Below are 22,665 nucleotides of genomic sequence, written 5' to 3'. Positions count from 1 at the left end.
GATGACTTTGCAAAAAGACTTAAACCAGGGGAATTAGGCGCGTCTGGGCTCCGCGGCGCGGGGTGGGGGGCGCGCGGAGCCCGGGTTCCCGCCGGCCCCGCCCGCGCCCGCCCGAGCGCGCCCTGCCGCCGGCGGCTCCGGCCCGGCCCACGCGGCCGCCCCGCGCCCTCCGAGCCGGGTCCCGGGCGCCCCCGCAGCGCGCCCGCCCGCGGGGCCCCCTCCCCGGCTCAGGCCGGCCGGCGCGAGGGACCCCACACCTGGGGGGGCGGGGGAGTCCAGAGCCGGGTCCTCCTGGGGCCACACCTGCTGCTCGGCTCCCAGCCCTCCGAGAACCCCCGAGAGGCGGGGCTGGGGGGCGCCTCCTCCACTCCCTCTGCCTTTACTTCTGGGTCATCAGACCCTCCTTAATGCCCCTCTTGTGTGGCCTCCCGCGTCGGAGGTGCGGCCATCCGCACCCCGAGAAGAGGCTCATCCCGGCGCCATGGGCAAGCACCTGAGCTGGAGCCATCAGCCCTGGCCCGGGGGCCGTCACTGGGCAGTGTGCTTCTGACTTTCCCATACACACTTCAGGGCCCAGTCAAGTTCCCAGAGACAGAATCCTGAGCCCTTGGTGGTGGCTGGCCAGGGTGGCGGCCATCTGCACCACGCAGCACGCCCTGCGCGTCCCAACAGGGCCTAACTCCAGCCACCAGGGCTGGAGTGAAAAGGGTTTCTTGGCCAGGAATGTGGCGGTCTGTGTGTGGGACCGAGTCTTCCAAGGATGCGGCAGTGGCCCTGGGCTCATGAGCCCCATGGGGGTGGCAGCCCCACAATAAAGATGATCTCTGTAAAGGTCTCTGTGGGTCCTGTCTCTGAACGACACCCCGTTTACTGGCCCCCTGGTGACCCAGAGACCTCAGGGCTGCTCTGGAACCTGTCATCTGGTGCCCTCTGGGAAGGCCGAGCTGCTGCTGTCCACTACAGAGGAGGCTGGGCATGACAGAGGTTCCGCAGAGCTAAGTCCTGGGGCCCCAGCCTTAGGCCTGGCCCCCACTGCCGCCCAGAGAGCACCCCGGAGGAGAGGCAGCGATGTCCTGGACTCCCAAGCACCCCACTGTATTGGTGGACTCCGGCCCAGGATGCAGATCCACCTCCCACACGCCTGGCACGGTGGTGCAGTGACTTGTGAGGGGTAGTGCCCGTAGCTGGCAGGCCAGTGTCTGTGCATCATGCCCAGGCCTCAGAGCTCCGGACATGGGTGGGGCTGTGGGACTGGGCAGGGGACAGCCACCACGGGGCCTTCCCCCGCCCCCAGCCCGCCTTCCAAGGGCTCAGTGCTGGGTGGCCACTCCTCTCCCTGGACTGGAAGGTGTCGCCAGCACCTCTGCAGAAAACCACTCTGCTCACTTTAAACACTGGTGACACCCAACTCCCCAAGGGAGAGCTGGTGTGACCCCCACCTGGAGCACGCACATGTGTGAGGACGTCCAGCCTGTCCCAGAAGTGGGTACATGGGGCCCTCGGGGCCAGAGGGGACAGGCAGTGGTTCGGGCACAGGCCTACGTAGGCAGGGCCCCAGCCCAGACACGGGGGCGGTGAGCGCTGGCTCCTGGGGTCAGAGGCTGTGAAAGCAGATCCACGTCCCACACGCCTGGCGCAGTTCAAGTGGAGAGCCACACTGGGCATCCCAGTCCGTGTTTATTCCTCTGAGGGTGGTGCTCACTGCAGGGCGGCTCCCGCCAGCGGCCCCGGCCCCCACACTCTTGCCCATGGCTCAGAGAACAAGTGCTCCTCACCAACAGGGCTCTGGACAGCGCCGCTCCGGTCCATCTTGGGCAGTGGGGGACAGGATTAGTCACAGCTGATGGGAAGGAAAGGGATAGCACATCAGGCTTCCCCAGACACTGCTTCCCTCCGGAGCACTGTCAGGAGGGTGCTGGACAGAGGCTCCCTCCAGTGGCCCCGGCCCAGGCCCCACTCACTTCTGCAGGGTCTGCAGCTCCGGAGGCAGGTTGCACCCAGTGTAGACGCCGTTGGTGATGCTGTACTCCAGCAATGCCCCAAAGCAGGGGTCCTGGGGACACAGCTAGCCTTAGAGCACTGCCCTTCATCCTGCTGCCCCCTCCCTAGCACCCCAGGGCCCCCCGACTCACTCTGACGAGAACATGGGGGTTTCCTAGCACGATCAGCAAGGCTTTGGGTCTGGTGATGGCAACATTGAATCTCTTTGAGTTGGACAAGAAACCCAAAAAGTATCTGTCATCTTCAAATCTATCTTCATTTGACCTCACCTAAAACACACCAAGTTTCGGCTGTTATGATTACTGAGAATAAGGCAGCGGGAGCTCCTGTCCACAGCGGGTCACCCCTCCACCACGTGGGCTGCACAGGACTCCAAGCGGTCCTTTCCTTCTGCCGTTTTCTCACGTGACTACAGCGAACACGGACTCTACTACAGAAACAATGGGTTGTGTTGAGCGGTGACTGAGCTCCCTCTGGGCAGCACTGCCGTGGGCGCCTCCTTCCCACGGCACCTCCCACAGCTGCTCTTCCAGTCCCTTCTCTGCTGACACTCGAGGCCGCCTCTCTCCCACAACCCGTCCCTCCAGCACAGTCACCGTTTCCTCTAGGGTTCCTTCCTCCTGCTGCTGTCTACTCTTCCTTTTCGAGAACTCCCCAAGGGGCTGGAGATGGCACAGCAGATACGGTCTCTGCTTGCACACAGCCAGCGGGGCGGGTCGTCTCCCACAGGCTCCCCCAGAACCTGAGTGCAAAGCCAGGAGTAACCCCTGAGCACTGCCAGGTGTGTCCCCCAAGGAAAAGGAACTCCCTCTGGTCACTGCCGGAGTTGAGGCCTGGGGCATGGGGAGGTTGCCCGGGAAAGCCTGCTGTGTCACTCATTTCTGCCGTTTCCCACCTGAGCACCTGGGCGCCCCCAAGCACACCCTCTCCAAGCACAGGGACCTACAGTGGAGATGATGATCACCAGGTACTCCTGCCCCTGGAACTCTTCGACAGAGCCGACCTTGATGTCCATCAGATCAACATTTCGCAGAAGAATTCTGATCTTCTCCACCTACAAGTTAGATAAAAAAGATAAAAAAAAAAATTGGGCCAAAGTGATAGTACACAGGTAAGGTGCTTGACTGCACATGGCCGACCCAGGTTCAACCCCCAGAGCCTGCCAGGAGTGACAGTCCCTGAGCACAGAGCCAGGAGGAAACCCTGAGCACTGCTAGGAGTGGCCCCCTCCACCAAACAAACAAAAAAAAAATTGAAGAAATCTCAGAAATCTGATCATTTCTTGTTTTGGAGCATAAGGAAAATACTGACCAACATGCAATGTTCAGTGTCAAACCATTTTCATGAAATCGGAAGTGATTACACCTGAAACCCGACTTCAGGTTGGGGACCACGGGGAGGAGGTGACGGTCCACGAGGACTGTTTCCTGCCCCACCAGGACACATCTGGGCGGAGGAGAAGCTTCCGCGGGAGGACCAGCATGGGGCGTGTGTCGGGGCTGGGGTGACCCCGCGTGGGGCTGCACCTGTTTCCGGTAGGGTGTGATCACGCCGATGCTGTTGGCCGGCACTGGGCTGGAGAGGCTCCTGGCCAGCAGGCAGCAGTAGCGCATGACCTGGACAGCTTCGGCCGCGTTGAACCACGAGGGGCTTCTCCCCTCCCGGGCTTCGTTGCCCTGGTGGAAAGGAAAGAGGCAGCAGCAGTCAGACACCAGCAGTGCGTGAAGAAAGCCTCGGCCACAGGGACAGGAAGGACTGGCCTGGCCAGTCCGGGTCAGGGGCCAACAAGACACGCTGGGGGTAGGCGCACAGAGCCCAGGCAAGGTAAAGGAGAGGCCCTGAGCCAAAGCCCGGGTGTCACATGCCCGCAGATGGCTCTATGCAGAGCACCCCCACCATGTCCCCAAGGCCTGGGGTTGGGCTGGCTCTCAGCCAGCCAGTCAGCAGCTGACATGCAGTCCTTCATCACCAGTCGTGAGGAGATGCACAACCCCGTGAGGGGCTGCTGTCCCACCTCACAGCAAGTGCAGCAGGACTGGGAAATGGCGCAGCTGCTGTGCAAGCTGGGTGCAAGAGGAAGGCAGAGCACCGCCACCCACAGTGGCAGCGAGGCTCCAGGAGGGGCCTGTCCGCGTCCTGAGCAGCACATTCAGCAAAGCACAACGCAAGCCCCCTGCAGCACCACGAACAGAAGGGAATGGTCAGCACAGCGGGGCCTGCAGGGCTGGGCACTCTGTCCTGTGCAGCCTGGGTGGGCCCGAGGACACGGCAGGGAAAGCCAGCTGCAAGGGCCAAGGCTGGGAGGACAGGTTCTGAGGGTAGGTACCAGAGGGTGGATGGATGCAGTCTGAGACTGGCTGGGAAACAGCAGGGGCTTTGGCACCGCTGAACTCAGTCCTGAGAAGTGGGGGCCTAGCAGCTTTCATGCTATGTATATCTTACCATGATCAAGCAAGTGAACACACGAAGACGTGGTCTATCAATTTTCAGGATCCTGGTTTCTGGGCCACTCCCGGTGGTGCTCAGGGCTGACCCCTGGTTCTGTGCTCAGGAGTCTCTAGTGGCAGGGCCCAGTGGACCATATGGAGTGTCAGATCAAACCTGGGTTGGCCGTGTGCAAAGTAAGCACCCTGTCTCTGCTGCTCCAACATGCTCCAGCCCAGTGTTCAGGGTATCTCTACAGCTGTCCAACATTCTCGCTTACCCCTTCTCCATTACAAGCTGGGTGGGAGGGTTGGGGCCCACCCACCAGTGTGCTGGGAGAGGACATCTGGCTGGGCGGGCTGCACACACGCAAAGCGAGTGCCTTCCCCCTGTGCAAGCTCTCAGGCTACTCACTCATCAGTCACAACACTCGACCAGGACACCGGTAAAAGGAGAGGCCAGACACACATGGGGCAGCCTCAAGCGAGAGCAAGAGCTCATGGGACAGCAAGCAGAGAAGGAAGCAGGAGGCAGCGGCACCGCTAGGACGGGACTCAGTGCTCTACAGAGATGAGTACGCAGGAGAGCAGAGCATGAGCACCCAGGCCCCAAGGAGCAGTGGTGCAAGTGTTGGTGCACGAGGGACTGAAGGCGAGGCTGGAGAAGGGCACTGCCCACCCTCCCACCAGCGGAGCCCCCGAGAGTCTGGAGAGGAGAACAGACTGAACGTGTATGTGTGCGTTGTGCGTCTGTCAGTGTGTGCATGTGTCTGTGCATCAGCGTGTCTGTGGCACGTGTGTCAGCATGTGTTGCATGCGTGTGTCAGTGTGGGGAATGTCCATCTCGCACATGGACCAGGGCTGGATGCAGCTCGGTGGCCGGGCACAGGCTTCTGTGTAGAAGGCACCACTGTGGCACTGGGGATCGTGCGCCCTTGCACTCATAAGGAGAGGAGCCATTTTGTCCCCCAAAAGAGAAATCATGAACTTTTTTTGTGCCCTCAGAATCAAAACCGACAGCACATTTTTTAATTGTTTTGAGGAGTGGGTTATTTTTACGTTCTGGGGCTACAATTGATGGTACTCAGGGGTCACTCCAGACAGTGCTCAGAGAACTGTATGTGGTGCTGGAGATGGAACTAGGGTCAGCCAGATCCAAGCCCTCCACTCTATATATCTTTCTGGTCCTATGACTTTTTTTTTTTTCTTTTCGGTTCACACCTGGCAATGCACAGGGTTTATTCCTGGCTCTGCACTCAGGAATTACTCCTGGTGGTGCTTGGGGGACCCTAATGGGATGCTGGGAATCGAACCCGGGTCAGCTACTTGCAAGGCAAATGCCTACCCACTGTGCTATTGCTCCAGCCCCAGTATTTATTATTTTTCTTTTTGGGTCACACCCGGCAATGCACGGGGGTTACTCCTGGCTCTGCACTCAGGAATCACCCCTGGCGGTGCTCAGGGGACCATATGGGATGCTGGGAATCGAACCCGGGTCGGCCGCGTGCAAGGCAAACGCCCTACCCGCTGTACTATCGCTCCAGCCCCAGCCCCGGCATTATTAAGGAGAGTTTAGTAGCTGAAGAGTGAGTACAGTAGAAGGGTTGAGGTGCCTTGTACACAATCTACTCCTGTTTGATCCCAGGCAATGTGTATGGTCCCCCCAACCACCCCCAGGAGTGTCCCTAAGCACAGAGCCAGAAGCAAGCTCTGAACACCACTGGGTGGGACCTTTCCTCTCCCACCTTCACCAAATAAAAATAGTTTAAAAAACAGGAATAATTCTTCATCAGAACCTAATAGGTTACCGAAATGTCCTTACACCTGGAGTTAAAGGGAAACAATAGCTGTCTCTGCTGTTATGTCACCTGATCATTCCCCCTTATCGGGTTGGAGGGTCTCTGACCCCCTCCATGTTCCTGGTACTCAGGGAGGCTGCTGGAGGAGACCAGCAGGCAGGGATGGGCAGCACCAGCCACCAGGGAGGGGGGCATGTCATGCCCCAAGCAAACCCTGGGAATTCTATCCCCTCAATCCACCCATCACTGCTGGGCAGACACCTCCCCTTTACCCAGCCACAGACACCGAGTCGGATGCTGCTGCGGTCAGACCCATCCAGCACCCAGGACAGTGGGCACACAGCCAGAAGTGCAGAGTGGACGGGGGCACCAGTCCAGGGGCATCCCTGGATTCTTGGCAAGAACTTGAGGAGGCTGGCTCGTGCTCTGGGGTCCAAATTCCTAAGGTGACCACTTTGGTCTGATGGCCTCTGACCCCTTCCCACCAGAAGCCTCACACCATGACACCCACGCTGACCCTGACTTGAGAAACTGCTGCCCTGGGGCTGCCCCTCCCTGTCTCCCAGCACCTGCCAGTGGCCTCCTCCAGGTGGTCAAGGCTGCCGCTGGGCTGCAGAGTCCTGAGCTGCCTGTGTTCAGTGGCCAAGTGGGCAAGGGCTAGTCCTTCACAGCAAGAAGCCTCTCAGGTCATTTTTAACCTAGGTCTTAAAACTGCCTTACTTCGTCTTTTTTTAAGGAAGGGCTCCCCCAGAGTGCTCCAGGGCCCCACACTGAGGCCCGGAAGGTTCAGGTCGAGACAGTGCCTGCGGCAAATGAGCCAGGCATGGGCTCCCCCCCACCATCTCCCCATCCCATGGGCCCCACGCACATGCTCACCCTCACGCCGTGGAAGATGAGCGGGAAGCCTTTCTTGGGCAGCTTCTCCCAGCCCAGCAGGGAGGCCACCACAGCAGGGTCTGCGCAGACCTGGAGCTCACGGTGGTAGAAGAGGCGTGACGGCAGGGCCAGCAGGGCCGAGTGGGACCTGTAGTTCTTCACTAGCTTTGTCACCTGCAAGCCGAGCACTCTCAGCCGACACCGGGCACGCACCCCACACAGCCGCAGCATCCTCTCCGCACACCCTCTCTGGCTGTGTGTTTGCCCCTTCACTGAGGTGTGCCTGATGCTAGCCAGGGCCTACTCAGGAGTGGGAGAAGTCGGGGTGGGCCCTCTCCTGGGAGCACAGCTAGAAACAGGCGGGGACGGGCGGCTGACACCCCTCTGGGCTGGCCAGCTGAGTCTGCGCCAAAGGCTTGGGCGTCCTCTTGGCCAGCGGTGGGGCTGCCCCTAGGCCCAGCTCACTGAGCATCAGGGTCCACTGGAAGCTGTGGGCCTCCTCAGGCAGCACCGGTTCTGACTGTTTCTGAGCCCGCTGGGGCCCCCTGCCCCTCCCTCCTTGCCCCCCTGCAGCGCTGCCCTCCAGAGTGCTCAGCTCCCGTGGCTTCTCCTCTCCCCTCCACACATCCTCACTCTGTTATCAGTGGGGAAAGGGACCGAGAGCAGGGCCAGACCATGTGAGGGCTGCCTCAACCCCACCCTTGATCTCTCCAAAGTTCATGACTTTGATTTAGGGGTCCGGCTATTCCCAGCTGGGCTCAGGGGCCCACGTACTGAGCCCCCAGAGCTGTCTCCCATCCTACTGTTGACTGCCAACACTGCAGGAGCACAAAGAGCTCTGCTCTGTGCCACCTTAACAAAGGCCCAGCCCAGAGTCCCTCTGCCGGGCACCCCAGAGCCTGCACTGTGTCAAGCACCTAGATAGTGCAACTCCAAGGCTGGGGGCGGGGGGGTGGTGCGCCACGAGGATACGGAGCCCCCTGCTCATGCACTCTATCTGGCCACACGGCACCCGGCCAGCGGCATCAGACTCCTGGAACCCGTTCCCCACAGGGCCTCTGTGCCCAGGCCTGGGCTCTCTTGCCTCGGAAGCCCAGTGTGTGCAGGATGGGAGCTTACCAACAGTGGGTTGTAGGCGCCACAAGCTCCAAAAGCGGTCTCGTCTCTCAGGTACGCCGGCCGAGACATCAGCCTCTCCAACATCGAGACATTCAGCCCGTAGGCCATGGCCAGTCTGGACTTAATGACCGGGCCAAGCTGCATGGGATCTCCAGCAAGGACAATCTGAAGCACAAAAGAGCACTTCCACTAGCATCGGCTGGGGAGTCAAGGCCATGCCGCCGGGGGTAGCTGCAGGGACGAAGAGGCACATTGTCCTGTGTCCACAACCCCAAACCCAGCTCTGATCCGAGAGTCCAGTATCTCCTGCCGGAGCTGGCAGTGCTGTCCCGTCCAGCCTCCTCCTGACGTGGCTCAGGGTGCCCCTGCTCCTATCCTCGGCCCTTCGAGAACCTGCTGAGCTCCTGACACAGGGGGGCTACACTGCCCCGCTCCCCTTCAGGCCACAATCGTCGAGCCGGAGGATGGACAGGGATGTGAGAGTGCAGAGCCCAAGGTGCTGTCGGGGCTATGGCCCGCTCTTGCACTGTTTCAGCCTCTGTCCCCGCGGAACCAGGACCCACATTTGGACCAAAGGCAAGGCCCCAGCTGCTCTTAGGGAGACTAAGGAGGAAAACAGGAGCACACATGTCACTTCACCTGGCCGCTGACATCCGAGATCAGTCCCAGGGGAATGAGGCACTCGGGCTCGCTTGCCTGTCCTGCTTCATCCACAAACACATGTGTGAAGTGTCCAACTCTAGAGAGAAGATAAACTCAAGAGTCTTTTTTCCTCTTTTTGGCCCACACCAGGCAGTGTTCAGGGGTAACTGCTGCAGTGCACTCGAGACCGTATACAGGGTGCCAGGGACGAACCCTGGGTTGGCCGTATGCACAGCAAATACCCTCCTGCTGTCCTATCACCCCGGCCCCTCAGGGGCTATTTCTGTCAGCACTGTGGACATCAACATGCCCGAAGACAGGACACCCAGCGGGAACGACAGGCAGGACCTGAGAACAGATGTCACTGTCAGCCGTCCATGTGCGCATAAGACCTAGAGGCCCAGGAACATGGTGCCAGCACTCCTCCCAGGAGTCTGCGTGTGGTCCTGGGCAGGTGCCATCACCACCTGGCAGTGACTAAGAGCCCAAGGCAGCTGGCTGGGGCAGGGCCTAGGTTATGAAGCTCCCAGCCCACCAGGCTGCCCTAGAGAAGATAGCAGCCAGTTGTCACAGAGCCACCTTGCGAAGGACAAGCCTCCCACCTAGGCTGTGTGTATGTGCGCACACGTGTGCACACCCATGTGCTGTAGCGAGCCTCCCACCTAGGCTATGTATGTGTGTGTACGCAGATGTGTGTGCTGTGACAAGCCTCCTACCTATGCTGTGTGTATGGACGACTTGTGCTGTGACGAGCCTCCCACCTAGTGCTGTATGTGTGTGCATGTGTACATGCACGTGTGTGCTGTGACAAGGCTCCCACCAAGGCTGTGTGTGTACGCACGTGTGTGTGCTGTGACGAGCCTCCCACCTAGCACTGTGTGTATTGTGTATGTGTGTGTGTGTGCACGTGTGTGCTGTGACAAGGCTCCCACCGAGGCTGTGTGTGTATGCACGTGTGTGTGCTGTGACGAGCCTCCCACCTACCGCTGTGTGTATTGTGTATGTGTGTGTGCTGTGACAAGGCTCCCACCTAGGCTGTGTGCGCGTGTGTATGTGCTAGGATGAGCCTCCCATCCTGGCACACTGTATGTATGTGTGAGTGATTCAGTGTGTGTAGAATTCGAGGGATTTGAACTCATGAGCACCCCTTGCAAGGCAGCTGTTCTAGTCAGTGCTCTCCAACAGCTGGTCCAAGGACTACTGCAAGTCACAAGTGTAGAAATGTTGAAGCCAGAGGTCTGCCAGTGCTTATGCAACTGCTAGTCTGTGGTCCAGTAAGCAGAGCTGGACCCAGGTGTGAAAAGGTTGAAGAACACTGCTCTATGCATCGGTGTATCTGCCTTGGCCATCTCGCAGTTCTTGGCAACACAGCTGGGGTGCTGAGGAAAGAGCTTAAAAGGCTGAAGTGTATTCCCAGCACACTTGAGGCCCCAAGTGAGATCCCCAGCACCACATGGTCCCCTAAACACGACTGGGTTGGCCCCTTGCACCACCAGGCCCGAGAAGTCGTTACTGCCAGGTTGAGTATCCCTGAGAGTGACCACCGCGTTCCCTGAGCACTGCCAAACCACAACATACACTCAGGCCCGGGGCTCTCTGTCCTCCGGATTTTCTGAAAGAAATGCTAGTCCAAGTTGCCTGTCTTCCCACTGCTGGATTTCTCGCATTTCTGAGGTCTCCCAGAAAAGCCATCCCTGGCCATTCAAGTATTGCCCTTCCACAATATCGCCTGTGCCCACATGGGTGCCCACACCCCACCCATGCTGAGTTCTCACCTCACGCCGATCTGGTAGAAGAGGCCCGCGCTACTGCAGGTTGTGATGATGATCCTGAAGCGTGAGGCTTTCCAGATGTCCTCTCCGTCTTTGCAGTAAGGCTTGATGGCTTCAATGATTGTCTGAGAAAAAAAAGATCCCTTTACTTTCTTTAGTTTTTGGATTTTGGGCTACCCCTGGCAGTGCTCAGGGATTACTCCTGGTTCTGCGCTCAGGAAGCACAGCTGGTGGGGACTGAGGGGAACACGGGGTACTGGGGATCTAACCCCAGTCAGCCATGTGCAAGGCAAGCTCCGTGTCCACTGTACTATTGCTCTAGTACAATCCCTTTATGGCAAATCCCTTTACTCTTTTGTTTTTTTGGCTACACCCAGTGATGTTCAGGGGTTTCTCCTGGCTCTGCACTCAGGAATTTTTCCTGAAGGTGCTCAGGACCATAATGGGATGATGGAGATCAAACCTGGGTTGGCTGCATGCAAGGCAAGCGCCCCTCCCTTTAGGTCATCAAGCACTTCTTTAAACAAACCCACTCAAAAAGTACTCACTCTGAAAGACCACCTCATCCTGTTCTTACCTCTGCTATGTTTATGTAATAATGATTTTTTTCCCATGAAACCAAATGCTTTGTTTCATATAAATTTGGCTCACGTTTTTCAGATTGTAGAGCCCTGAATATAATACACAAGCCTGTAGATTTTTTTTTTCTGGAAACCTGATACGTAATTTTTTCTTTTCTTTTTTCACTTTTAGGCCATACCTGATGATGCTCAAAGGATTATTCCTGGTTCTGCACTTAGGAATTACTCCTGGCAAGGATCAGGGCAACCAGAGAGGATTCCAGAGACAGGACCCGGGTTCGTCACATGCAAGGCTACCTTGGTCACTCTACCTGCTGCACCTTCTCTTCAGCCACTTGATACATTTTCTAGATGAATTTTGCTAAGAAATACTTTACTCTATTAGCAAGACATGCTATTTCTTAAATGATATTTAAAGCAAACCAATAAAAAGAACTCAGGGAAATAAAACATCTGGGAACAGTGGGACAGGGCCACTGAGACTGAATGAAGCCAACTTACGCCGGCACTCAGGAAGGAGACCAGCACTCCCGAGAACCAGGAGAGCCGTTTTAAAGGCAGGGCTGTGTGATGCCCCCTGACCTGGTCAGCCTGCTGGGAGCTTCCCGTCCTCACCTCCTCAAACCTGCAGGTGGCATTCACCCGAACCATGGTGCCCGGCCTCAGCACCTGGCTCTCGTGCAGGCGCAAACACACGAGATCCGCAGCACTGTTGGACGGCGCACACACCAGCACCCGGCTGTCGGGCAGAGCGGAGTGCACCTGCAGCGGGACACAGTGAGGAAGAACAGTGATGCGGCATCCCACATGAGTACACGGCACACAATGCCAATACACATGTGCGTACGGCACAGACGCAGTCATTGGGCAGACACCCGCATCTCTCTTCCGGAGACACTGTCCAAGCAAAACCACAGATTCATGGGGCTGGAGCGATAGCACAGCGGGGAGGGCGTCTGCCTTGCACTCGGCCAACCCAGGTTCGATTCCCAGCATCCCATATGGTCCCCTGAGCACCACCAGGAGTAATTCCTGAGTGCAGAGCCAGGAGGAACCCCTGTGCATCGCCGGGTGTGACCCAAAAAGCAAACAAACAAACAAACAAAACACACGATCCAACCTTTGCTGGCCTTTCCCAACAAGATGCAAATAGATGGTACCAAATGGTACCAAGTTCTCCAGGACCCTGAACCACCCTCCAAGGCAGGGAATCTCACCCCTTGAACATATGTACAGAGCCAGAAGGATGCCTTATGTGCATCTGGTGATCTGAATCCTAAACCCTACTAAGCACAATCTTCCCAAACTCTATTTCAAATATAAAGATACCAAAAAATTCTGTAGACACTAAGTTATAATAAAGAAAATGTTTTTTCTGAAAAAAAAAAAAAAGAGAGAAGGTGGGTATGTTTACTATTCCAAAAATGGTCATTTTTAAACAGATGAAGTAAATTTTTATTTTACTTCTTTTTTCTTGCTTTTTGGGTCACACCTGGCAATGCTCAGGGGATACTCCTGGCTCTGCACTCAGGAATCACCCCTGGTGGTGCTCAGGGGACCATATGGGATGCTGGGAATCGAACCCGGGTCGGCCGCACGCAAGGCAAACACCCTACTGCTCCAGCCCAATTTTTATTTTACTATTTAAAAAATTCATTTTTGTCTGGGGGCCACACCTGGAGGCACTCGGGGCTTTCTCATGGTTGTGCTCTATGCTCAGGGATCACTCCTGGCAGGCCTGGAGGTTCACATGGGATGCTGGGATGGAATCTGGGTTGGCCACAGCGTGCAAGACAAGTGCTAACACACTACACTCTCTCCAGTCCCTGTAGTGAATTTTTAAAGTTTTACATAAACACAAAACTATTTCAACTAGAAATAACCTGATTTTCAAGTTCTTTCCAGTGCAGATCCCACAGTTCAGACATGGAATCCTGCGGCTGATGACACACAGCAGAGCTGCAGCCATTGTTACCTGTAACACTGCCTCTATGATGGTCACCGTCTTCCCTGTTCCAGGAGGCCCAAAAAGAATATACGGGAGAGGGCGGCAGTCCCCACTCAGAATTCTTCTAATTGCCAACTTCTGGTTTTCATTGAGCACTGGATTGAAGAATTCCTTGTCTCGGGCTTTTGGGATCTGTGGTTCGTGGACTGTGTCAAGAGAAGCAGTGTCAGCTAGGCGACCAAACGCCTCTTACCTGCTGGAGAGCACCGGCCCAGCGTGAGGGCTAGGACACAGCCACATGGCACTGGAACAGCAGCATGAGGGTCTGCCCAGGCCTCCTTAAGGGAACCTGGCTAGGAGCACACACATGTGGGCCAGGCAACACGAGGGGGACCCACAGCACACACGCATGCCAGCCTTCATGTCCTCAGAAGACGCCTGCACTTGGCCTCCAGCGTGACTGAGTCCCAGGAGGGCCGGCTCTCCAGGCAGTGTCAGTGAGCGCGCTTCCGCCCAGGCCCGCAAATACGCACCCAGATTACTGAGCCCCGGCGTGTCCTGGGCGCCAGCCCACCTCTCCTGCGCGGCAGGGTTAGCTGGGTCCTTCACGGCTTTCCTGGTCTAGAAGCGACCAAGCAGAACAGAGATTAGGGAGGAGCTATGTGCTTGCACAGCCTTAACAGAGTAAGTAAGGACACCCGCCAGCACCCTACAGTTCTGCAGGCCACAGGCACACCCTCTGCAGACCCTCACAAGCCTTCCAAGTGGCAGTGTGTCCCTGCATCTGAACCCCCTGTAAGGGGATTCTGTCTGTGGGAAGCAGGACTGAGTCTGCCTGGATGAACTGGAACTGTCTCTCAGTCTCCCGTTACTCTGCAATCTATGGGCAACCATGTCACTATTTTCAGAGGACTCATTCCAAAAGGAACATCGCTGCACTAGAAGTCCCACATTCAATATTTTATACACATCACCCATAATTTATACAATTTTCACAGCTTTTAGTACAGACCAGCCTCCCCTCTGTCATTTTACAGAGCATAATGGACAGACAACACAAGTCGGCACATTTATAATCAGGTACACAACCATGAAACCATCATCATTCAATAGACAAATCCCACAGTCAAGCCACAAGTGTTCCTGAGCACCTGTGCAATCATTCCCTCCTGTCACCAGACTGGCTCACATGTTCTGAAAAGTCAGATCAGTGAGTTATAAGGCAAGTGCTCTCTGGGGCTGTCCTCTTACTCGGTGTGACTGAGACTCACCCACACTGTGCACCTTTCCAAATGACGACTGTCACTCTGCTATGAGGACACATCACACCTTCTGGACACTGGGTTGTTGACAGTTTCTGGCTGTTACAAACAAAACTGTGAACATCTATGTATAAGATTTTGTGGAGATCTTCGTATGTTCTCACTTCTCTAGGGCATGAGCTTGTACTGAAATATACATGCACCTTCCCTGTGTATGTATATGTGCCAGAAGACCCAGAGCCTCACTCATGTGAAGCACATGATCCTGTGCTGAGCTGCAACCTCCACCACGTGTATCCTCAATATTGGTTCCCCATCCCTGTATGTGGTCAACCTTAAACTCTGTAATTTTAACACTAAGCTTCCTGGGCTGGAGCAACAGTACAGCAGGTGGGACATATGCCTTGCACATGGCCAACCTGGGTTCAATCTTCAGCACCTCAAATGGTCCCCAGAGCACAGAAGCAATTCCTGAGTACAGAGCAAAGGATAACCCCTGAGCATCTCCAGGTATGGACCAAACCCAAAAGACAAAAGATTTAAGCTGCTATGTTTTCATGGGCGGGGATACCATTTATTATTTCTTTGTTTATTTATTAATTAAAAGAGTCTGTTTTTTCTTTTTTTGGGTCATACCTGGTGATGCACAGGGGTACGCCTGGCTCTGCACTCAGGAATTACTCTTGGCGGTGCTCAGGGGACCATATGGGATGCTGGGAATCGAACCTGGGTCGGCCGCATGCAAGGCAAACGCCCTACCCACTGTGCTATCGCTCCAGCCCCAACACCATTTCTTTAAACTTTTTTTTTTTTGCTGAGGGGCAACACCCAGTAGTGTTCAGGGCTTACTCCTGGCTGTGCAGTGAGAGATCAATCTTGGTGGGCTTGGGGGACCATGTGGGCTGTGAGGGATCAAACCTGGGTCAGCCACATACAGAGTAAACCTTCTACCCACTGTACCACTGCAATAATTTGTACATATTCTTGAGTATGATAACTGTTCAAATATTTAGTCCATTTCTAACTTTTGGGGAAGGGCTCGTTTTGGGGGTTGGAGGTCACTCCTGAGGGTGCTCAGGGAACCACACAGTGCCAAAAGTCAAAACTCAGGCTCCTATCCAGAGACTCAAATCTCTTGGAAGAAAGCAACAGGAGAGCAACTCTGCAGAGATGCCTCTGGACCCCATGCCAGGCTGTCTCGTCAGGGGCAACATGGAGGGGGGTGGGTGAGTCCCTCCACCTGCCCCAACAGAGCCCTGGCAGCCAAAAACCTCCAGAACTCAACTGCCGCCATGTTCATGGCTGATCTCCACAGACTGGATGATCCTCACCCATGACAAGATCTGCTAAAATACCCAGGTATGCGAGTTCTGTGACCAAAATCTCCAGGCTCACACGGAATGCTTCCAGGAGCCTGGCAGTCATGCCCACAACTGACTCTGGCACCATCTAAGCTCATTATTGGCCATGATCCAGAGACTCACAATCCAGAGAACCACGAAGTGCCAAAAGTCAAAACTTCAGCTCCTATTCCGAGACTCAAATAAATCCCTTGGAAGAAAGTAACATGACAGCAACATGCTGCAGATATGCCTCTGGGCCCCAAAGTCACCAGCAGTTTTTTAAAAAAATTTTAATTTTTAAAAAAAATTACCGCCAGGAATCACCCCTGGCGGTGCTCAGGGGACTATATGAGATGCTGGGAATCGAACCTGGGTCAGCCGCGTGCAAGGCAAACGCCCTACCCACTGTGCTATTGCTCCAGCCCCAAGGCTCAACCTTTAACATGTTAGCAGTCTCTTATATAAGGGCTTACTGGCTCCAGGGTGAAATATAACAATTTTCATACACCTTTCTCTTAGGAAACTTTTGGGGATCATTTTTAGCAGATTATTCATAACAAGCAATACAAAATAAATTATTTAGGCCCTGCTTTGGGGGTAGGCTTTGGGGGTCAGGGTGGAAAAATTCAAAATATGGTGGTGGGAAGGCATAATGGTGGTGAGATCGGTGTTGGAAAATTGAATGTTTTGTTATTGTAAATAACTATAAAAATAGTTTTTAAAAAAACCCAAAATAAAAATAAAATTAAAAAAACTTAGAGTCCTGCATGAAGAGCAAGTGCTGCAGCCCATGAGCCATCTCCAACCCCACTTTCTTACTATGTGTTCTAGATACAAGTCCTTTATCCACAATGTGAGTTAGGAATAATATTCACTTGTCAGCTGTCTTTTCACTGGTTAAACCAGTATAGCCTCAGTTGGCTTAAAGGCAGACTGTTGCGTGATCACCTTTCTGAAAAGAAAGCAGCAAGACTGATCAGACGGGAAGTTACCTGAACCAGAGTGCCTTTGGTGGCTCAAGAGACAGATCAGTAGGCTAGAGTGCATGCTGTGCAGGCAGGAGTCCTGAATTTGATTCCCGAGCACTGATCAGAAGTGGCCCCTGAGCACAGGTAGGTGTAGCTCAAAAACAACAAACACAACATGGCCCTTTAACCATGTATCTTTGTATGGTAATTTTTCTGTGGGGCCACATCCAATGAAACTCTGGTCTGGTGGCTCAGGGTCACTCCCTGCAGTGCTGGGGTCAAACCCAGGTTCCTTCATGTAAAACATATGCTCAGCTATGGAACTATCACTCTGCCCTGAAGTATTTTTGGGGAATGGGGGAGTCTGTATTTAACTTCCCTTATTGTAAGTATTTTTCATTAAAAAGAAACGCTCAATCTTTTCTTCATGGATCAAAAGCCTGCCAAGTCTAACCCCGCTGCCTAACTGAAGGAGATGAGAGCCTCTTTCAGTGCTGGTCTTAGACTTCCCATTTCAGGCTCCTATCACCCTTGAGGCGATGTCTGCCTCATGAGCTGTGGGGAAATACTCTCAAGGCCAGATGTGCTCAGGGATCACTCCTAGTGGTGCCAAGGATCAAAGTGAGGTTGGCCACGTGCCAGGCAAGTACCATGACCCCTGTCCTGTAACGCCAACTGTCTTCATTCTTAGATTCCATCCTCAAATTCACATATGTCCGCTCAGGCTCAAGCTGGGGCCCATCGCCAAGGGCCGAGGCAGGACCACCTGAGAGCAGCACTGCCTGGGACCAGCAGCCTGGGGGAACGGCTACTACAGGGGTGTTTGGGGGACCGTGCAGTGCCAGGAGTGAAGCCTGGGCTCCCTGCTCACAGCATGTCCTGACGCTCTCTGAGCCATCGCCCTAGTCCTACTATACTCCAGAGTAGCTACACCAGTTTACACGCCCACAGCTCACCGGCTCCAAAGCAGTGCTCAGAGGAGATGGGGACGACTCACAGCACTTGGCTTGACTGTGTAGGTCTGAAGGTTCCTGGGCCTGGTGGTGCTGAGAGAACCCAGGGTCAGCCCTTTTTCCCTTTTTGCTTAGCTTCTATTGAAATGTTTTCATGACTATTCTACTGTAGCATATGGTCTTCTGTGAGTTCTGAAATTCCCTTATAGACGTGGATTTACTTATGTCTAAAGTCAGTCGTTTCTATCTCTCCCATTGCCCCTCAGTGTGCTCAGGCAGTCCTTCCTCCCTGTCTTCTTCAGTTCCATAAGTGTAGTTACAACGACCGCCGAGCATCTGTGTCTGTGAACTGGGCCACTGTGAATGGTGGGGAGGCGGGCATCACTTTCAGTAAACGGAACTGTTTTATTCGGGACTAAGTTGTTTCCATGCAGTCTTTGCTACACACCAGTGAACTTACACCTTGGTGAGTGCTGTATTCTTTTTTGAGGGGGCCACATTCAGGTGCTCAAAGATCACTCCTGGCGATGGTCGGGGGACCATCGATGCAGTTTAGGGGGTCAAACCAAGTTGGCTGCATTCAAGCAAACACCTAACTCCTGTACTAGCTCTCCATCCTGAGTGCTATACTTTTATGCCTCCAAAACCATCCTTGAACTCTGGGACACACCCATGCTCCTCAGAGGGCAGCAACCTGGGCTAACTGTGCAAGAAGCACGGAAGACACCTCCGAGCCACCCAGTGTGTCACGAGGGCATCCTACTTGGCTGTGGGCACTCAGGACTCCTGCGCTCCCTGGATTCTTTCTCAGACCTCTTCTCCCTCCTGAGTGCACATGGAGTGGGAGTGCTCAGCTGGAAGGACAAAAGGGAAGGGGGAGGGCTCTTGTAGGCCCTAGAAAGACACTCTCCTCCGCTCTCCAGTAGTAAACACTGCCTGAAAACACACCAAGCACTGTCTCCTCCGCTAGACCATGGGGCTGGGGGCCCCATTCTGCCCCCTGGACTGGAAACTTTCAAGTGGGGCAGCTATGACTCACCCACGGCTTCCTTTCCTCAGGAAGTGGTCAAGCTATCATTAGCAAAGGCTAGTAATCATCAAACTCTTTTTTCTTTCCATTAATCTCTCTCTCTTTTTAAGTATTTTAGTTAAAAGATAAAATCCAATCTCAGTAGTTTCACCATGACTGATAGGTGGAATGGCCGAGTGCTTACCAGCAACCTAGATAATTCAGACCTATTACAATCCTGGGGCTGGAGAGTGTTCAAGGCAAGGAAACATGTGGCCAACCCTGAATAGATTCCCGGCACCACATGGTTCCAGGAGCACCTCCAGGTATAGCCTTGGAGACCCCAAGCACTGCCCAATGAGGTTCTGGTGGCCCTAAGCACCACCAGAGGGGCCTGGGTTATCCCAGCACTTCAGGTCTCAGCACCAATTTAATCCTGGACCCTCAGATAAACCCACAGCCCAGCTGGCTGAGGACTGTCAGGGGAACCTCCTGGTCTCCTGAGCACTGCTTGGCAAATCAAAAATAAAAATCAAGACTCAGAGCTGGACAGCATAGCATGTTCTGCATGCAGGAGGCCCGATTTTGATTCCCAGCATCATACTGTCCCCCACGCACAGAACTGGGAGCAGCCCCTGTGTACCTCCAAGTGTGGCCACCCCCCAAAAAACACCAAAAACACACCAAGACTGGTGAGCTAGCTCGAGGGGCAAGAGCACATGCCTGGAACACCTACAGTCCCGGGTTTGCTCCCAACAACTCTAGGTCCCTGAGCAGTGCTGCGTATGCCCCAGTGGCCCCCAACCCTACCATCTGGCAGGCACAACTGGATCTGCGATCACTGATGTCCCCCCGCCTCACTGAGCAGTGCTCAGGAGCCCCCACCCTATGCAAGATTCAACCAGTCAGGAGCTGGCCCACCACCCAGCCAAATCCCCCAGAGCACATCTCCTGCCCTGGAGCCAGGGTCTCAGACTGTCACTGAGACGAGGGGGTGAGAGACCAGGAGAAAGAGGCACTGGCTCTGCTCCAGGAGGACCGTCCTGCTTTCAGGGCAGACCAGACACAAAATACAAAGCAAATGATTCTGATCAATCTTTCGGTGTTTCCTTTATAAAAATTTCCAAGACTGTTTAGGCGTTTTAAAGCAGTGTTTCAAGAGAGGCTACTAATGGTGAAAGGGGTTCCTAAATATTAAGGTATTTTTTTTTCCATGCCCAACTTACTCAGGGCTTAATCCTGGCTCTGTGCTCAGGGAATACTCCTGGGGAGCTCGGGGACCACTATGGGGTGTCAGGAATTGGACGTGGGTTGGCCATGGGCAAGGTGCAAGTGCCCTAACCCACGGTACTATCTGTCCAGCCTACATAAAACTCATAAAAATATGTATTATATTAATTATAACTTAGTATTATAATATAAAATATGAGTAGTTCTAACGATAGGGAGCCATGGGTTACAAGCAGCAGCATGACATGGAGAATCTTCTCATTACTGTTCAAACACTGTCATGAAAACCGGTTGGTATCCAAGGACTACCCTGGGACATAACAGTGCCACATGACTCTTTATGTAGCAACTGGATAAAAGAAGCTAAAACAAAGTATCTTTGCAACATTCACAAAGATATCAACTGTGGAAACCTGTTAAGTGCCTTGTACTTCCTACCTCATCAGTCACAGGGTGCCTGTCTTGAGTTTGCATAAAAACCACAACATTTTTAAATAACATGAATTCATACAATAGAACCCCTATCTTCTTTTTTTCATTTACTACACTGAGACCATTGAAACCCCCTCCCCATATATAATACATATCTGCATATATCCTATAGACACACATACACATATTGTACATTTTAAACCTAGTTTATAGATATCTTAGTTTTAATTATGAATTTAAATTATCTGTGAGCTTCATTTCCATGAGATTCTGTGAACTGAGAGCAAATCTATCATCTGGTAACACTCTCACCATCCCAGGGGTACCTTTGTGGTGGACTGTCCATCGTTTTTTGTGTCCTGTGCAAAATTCCAAGTTCCTGTCACTTGGGGAGACTGCAAAATGATCTCATCTGGAAACAACACTTTAAAAGAGAAGGCAGTAAGACTGATGTTACTGAGAAGTTCAAACATATTAACGGAGGCCACAAAGGCTCCTGGTCAGCCCTGGAGTAGTCAATACCTGCCCACCCTCTCTCTCTCTGCTATCTCAGAACTCGAGCACAAGAAGGGCTGCAACAAGGCAGGTGTCCATGCTCAAGAAAGCGTGCTCCCCTGTGAGGGGAAAGGCAGAGGGCAGTGATTTAAGGCTGCCATTTTATGCAACTGAAATAATAAGGAAACACTAAAATCTCCCAATAAAACATCATCTGACAGTTCTACTTGAAGCAATCAGGTGAGAAGTCTGTACCTTACACAAAGTTTTAGATACAGCTTATAAAAATATTCCCAAGAAATGTAACAGACATTTCACAAAAATAGTACCTTTTTCACCTAAGTGGATGACTTGTTCAAGTGCAAAGTGACACCGTCTGCTTGTGGTCCTGCCAGAAGAAAACCCAAGAGCTGAGGGAGAGCAAGAGCAAGGTAGGTAAAAGCTGCAGGTGTATGAGAGTGTGGCCTTAAGGTTTATGGGAAAACAAATCAGGTCAGCTGAGGGTCACATTGGGAAGATGCAAAACAGCCTCATGGGTCACTTCATGATGAATTTTCCTAAAAAACATTTCAGAGCTAGCAGCTTCTTCTTTTTTATTTTTTATTTTGCTTTTTTGGGTCACACCTGGCGATGCTCATGGGTTACTCCTGGCTCTGCACTCAGGAATTACCCCTGGCTGTGCTCAGGGGACCATATGGGATGCTGGGAATCGAATCGGGGTCAGCCACATGCAAGGCAAACGCCCTACCTGCTCGCTGTGCTATCGCTCCAGCCCCATCAGCTTCATTTTAGGAAGTTAGAAACTTTCTAAAATTCCAGGTATCAGAACAGCAGCAATTTCTCCCTCTCTGGGATTACTTGTTTTAGTATATAACGTGAAGAAGTAAAATGAAAGCTCCTCAAATATAAGCACTAGGAAAATATTAACGCTGTCGATAGGAACCTAATTTGATTAATGTTCTGAAAATGAAACAAAAAACACAAAAAGGGAATCACTGTTATCACTGTCATCCCATTGTTCACGGATTTACTGAAGCGGGCACCAGTAATGTCTCCATTCGTCCCAGCCCTGAGATTTTAGCAGCCTCTCCTTACTCGTCTTTCCCAATGACTGGAGGCTCTTTCAGGGTCAGGGGAATGAGACCTGTTATTGTTACTGTTTTTGGCATATCAAATACGCCACAGGGAGCTTTCCAGGCTCTGCCACGTGGGCAGGATACTCTCGGGAGTTTGTCGGGTTCTCCAAGAGGCGCATATATCTATGATTTTACGGAAAATGGGTAGGGAGTATCTTATGATATGTCTAGAAATATGTTCACTCATGCGTGAGGCTCAGCCTGAGCCTGTGGAAAGTGGCCTGGAGCGTGGCGGCGGTTGGGTAGTGGAGGTCAGCTGCCCGGGCTGGGTCCCTTGGGGCAGGGAGGGCTCTCACCTGCCCCACTCTGGGGCGCCGAGTGGAAACAGCCTCTGGCGCAGAGTCTAGTGGCATAGTCATGGGAGTCTCAATTTATGCTCCCTCTTGGGAGAAGCAGCCATGAGTACAAGAAGGGAATAAAAAGAAAAAATAAAATGCTATGTCGAATATAACAAAACAATCAAAGCTCCGGAGCACCACAAGGAGAAAGCCCTGTGCATCACTGGGTGTGGCCAAAAAATAAAAAATAAATGTGAAATAGGGCTGGAGAGAGAGTACGGCAGGGAAGGTGCTGGCCTTGAACATAGCTGGCCAGGTTCAATCCCCAGCACTACTACATGGTCTCCTGAGCCCCGCCAAGAGGGATCACAGAGCACAAAGCCAGCAGTAAGCCTTGC

The 22,665-nt window shown here is 53.5% G+C and overlaps 1 protein-coding gene across 1 annotated transcript in view; it reads right to left on the bottom strand.

The window, feature by feature from the left end:
• Positions 1 to 1,681: 1,681 nt before the first annotated feature.
• MOV10L1 (Mov10 like RISC complex RNA helicase 1) overlaps positions 1,682 to 22,665 on the bottom strand; it is a 54,904-nt gene continuing 33,920 nt past the window's right edge. Inside the window, exons 14-27 of the mRNA XM_055142793.1 lie at positions 21,183 to 21,241; positions 20,685 to 20,782; positions 13,695 to 13,782; positions 13,189 to 13,367; positions 11,829 to 11,975; positions 10,636 to 10,757; positions 8,858 to 8,957; positions 8,219 to 8,383; positions 7,100 to 7,273; positions 3,528 to 3,677; positions 2,948 to 3,055; positions 2,133 to 2,270; positions 1,962 to 2,053; positions 1,682 to 1,840 (exon numbers count right to left, since the gene is read on the bottom strand). Coding sequence (XP_054998768.1) covers positions 1,831 to 1,840; positions 1,962 to 2,053; positions 2,133 to 2,270; positions 2,948 to 3,055; positions 3,528 to 3,677; positions 7,100 to 7,273; positions 8,219 to 8,383; positions 8,858 to 8,957; positions 10,636 to 10,757; positions 11,829 to 11,975; positions 13,189 to 13,367; positions 13,695 to 13,782; positions 20,685 to 20,782; positions 21,183 to 21,241 — 1,630 coding nt within the window. The 3' untranslated portion in view covers positions 1,682 to 1,830. The remainder of the gene's footprint in view (positions 1,841 to 1,961; positions 2,054 to 2,132; positions 2,271 to 2,947; positions 3,056 to 3,527; positions 3,678 to 7,099; positions 7,274 to 8,218; positions 8,384 to 8,857; positions 8,958 to 10,635; positions 10,758 to 11,828; positions 11,976 to 13,188; positions 13,368 to 13,694; positions 13,783 to 20,684; positions 20,783 to 21,182; positions 21,242 to 22,665) is intronic.

This window comes from Sorex araneus, chromosome 6, assembly GCF_027595985.1.
Source record: "Sorex araneus isolate mSorAra2 chromosome 6, mSorAra2.pri, whole genome shotgun sequence".
NCBI lineage: Eukaryota > Metazoa > Chordata > Mammalia > Eulipotyphla > Soricidae > Sorex > Sorex araneus.
Note: the sequence above shows the minus strand (reverse complement) of the source record. Positions and strands in the feature narration are given on the sequence as shown.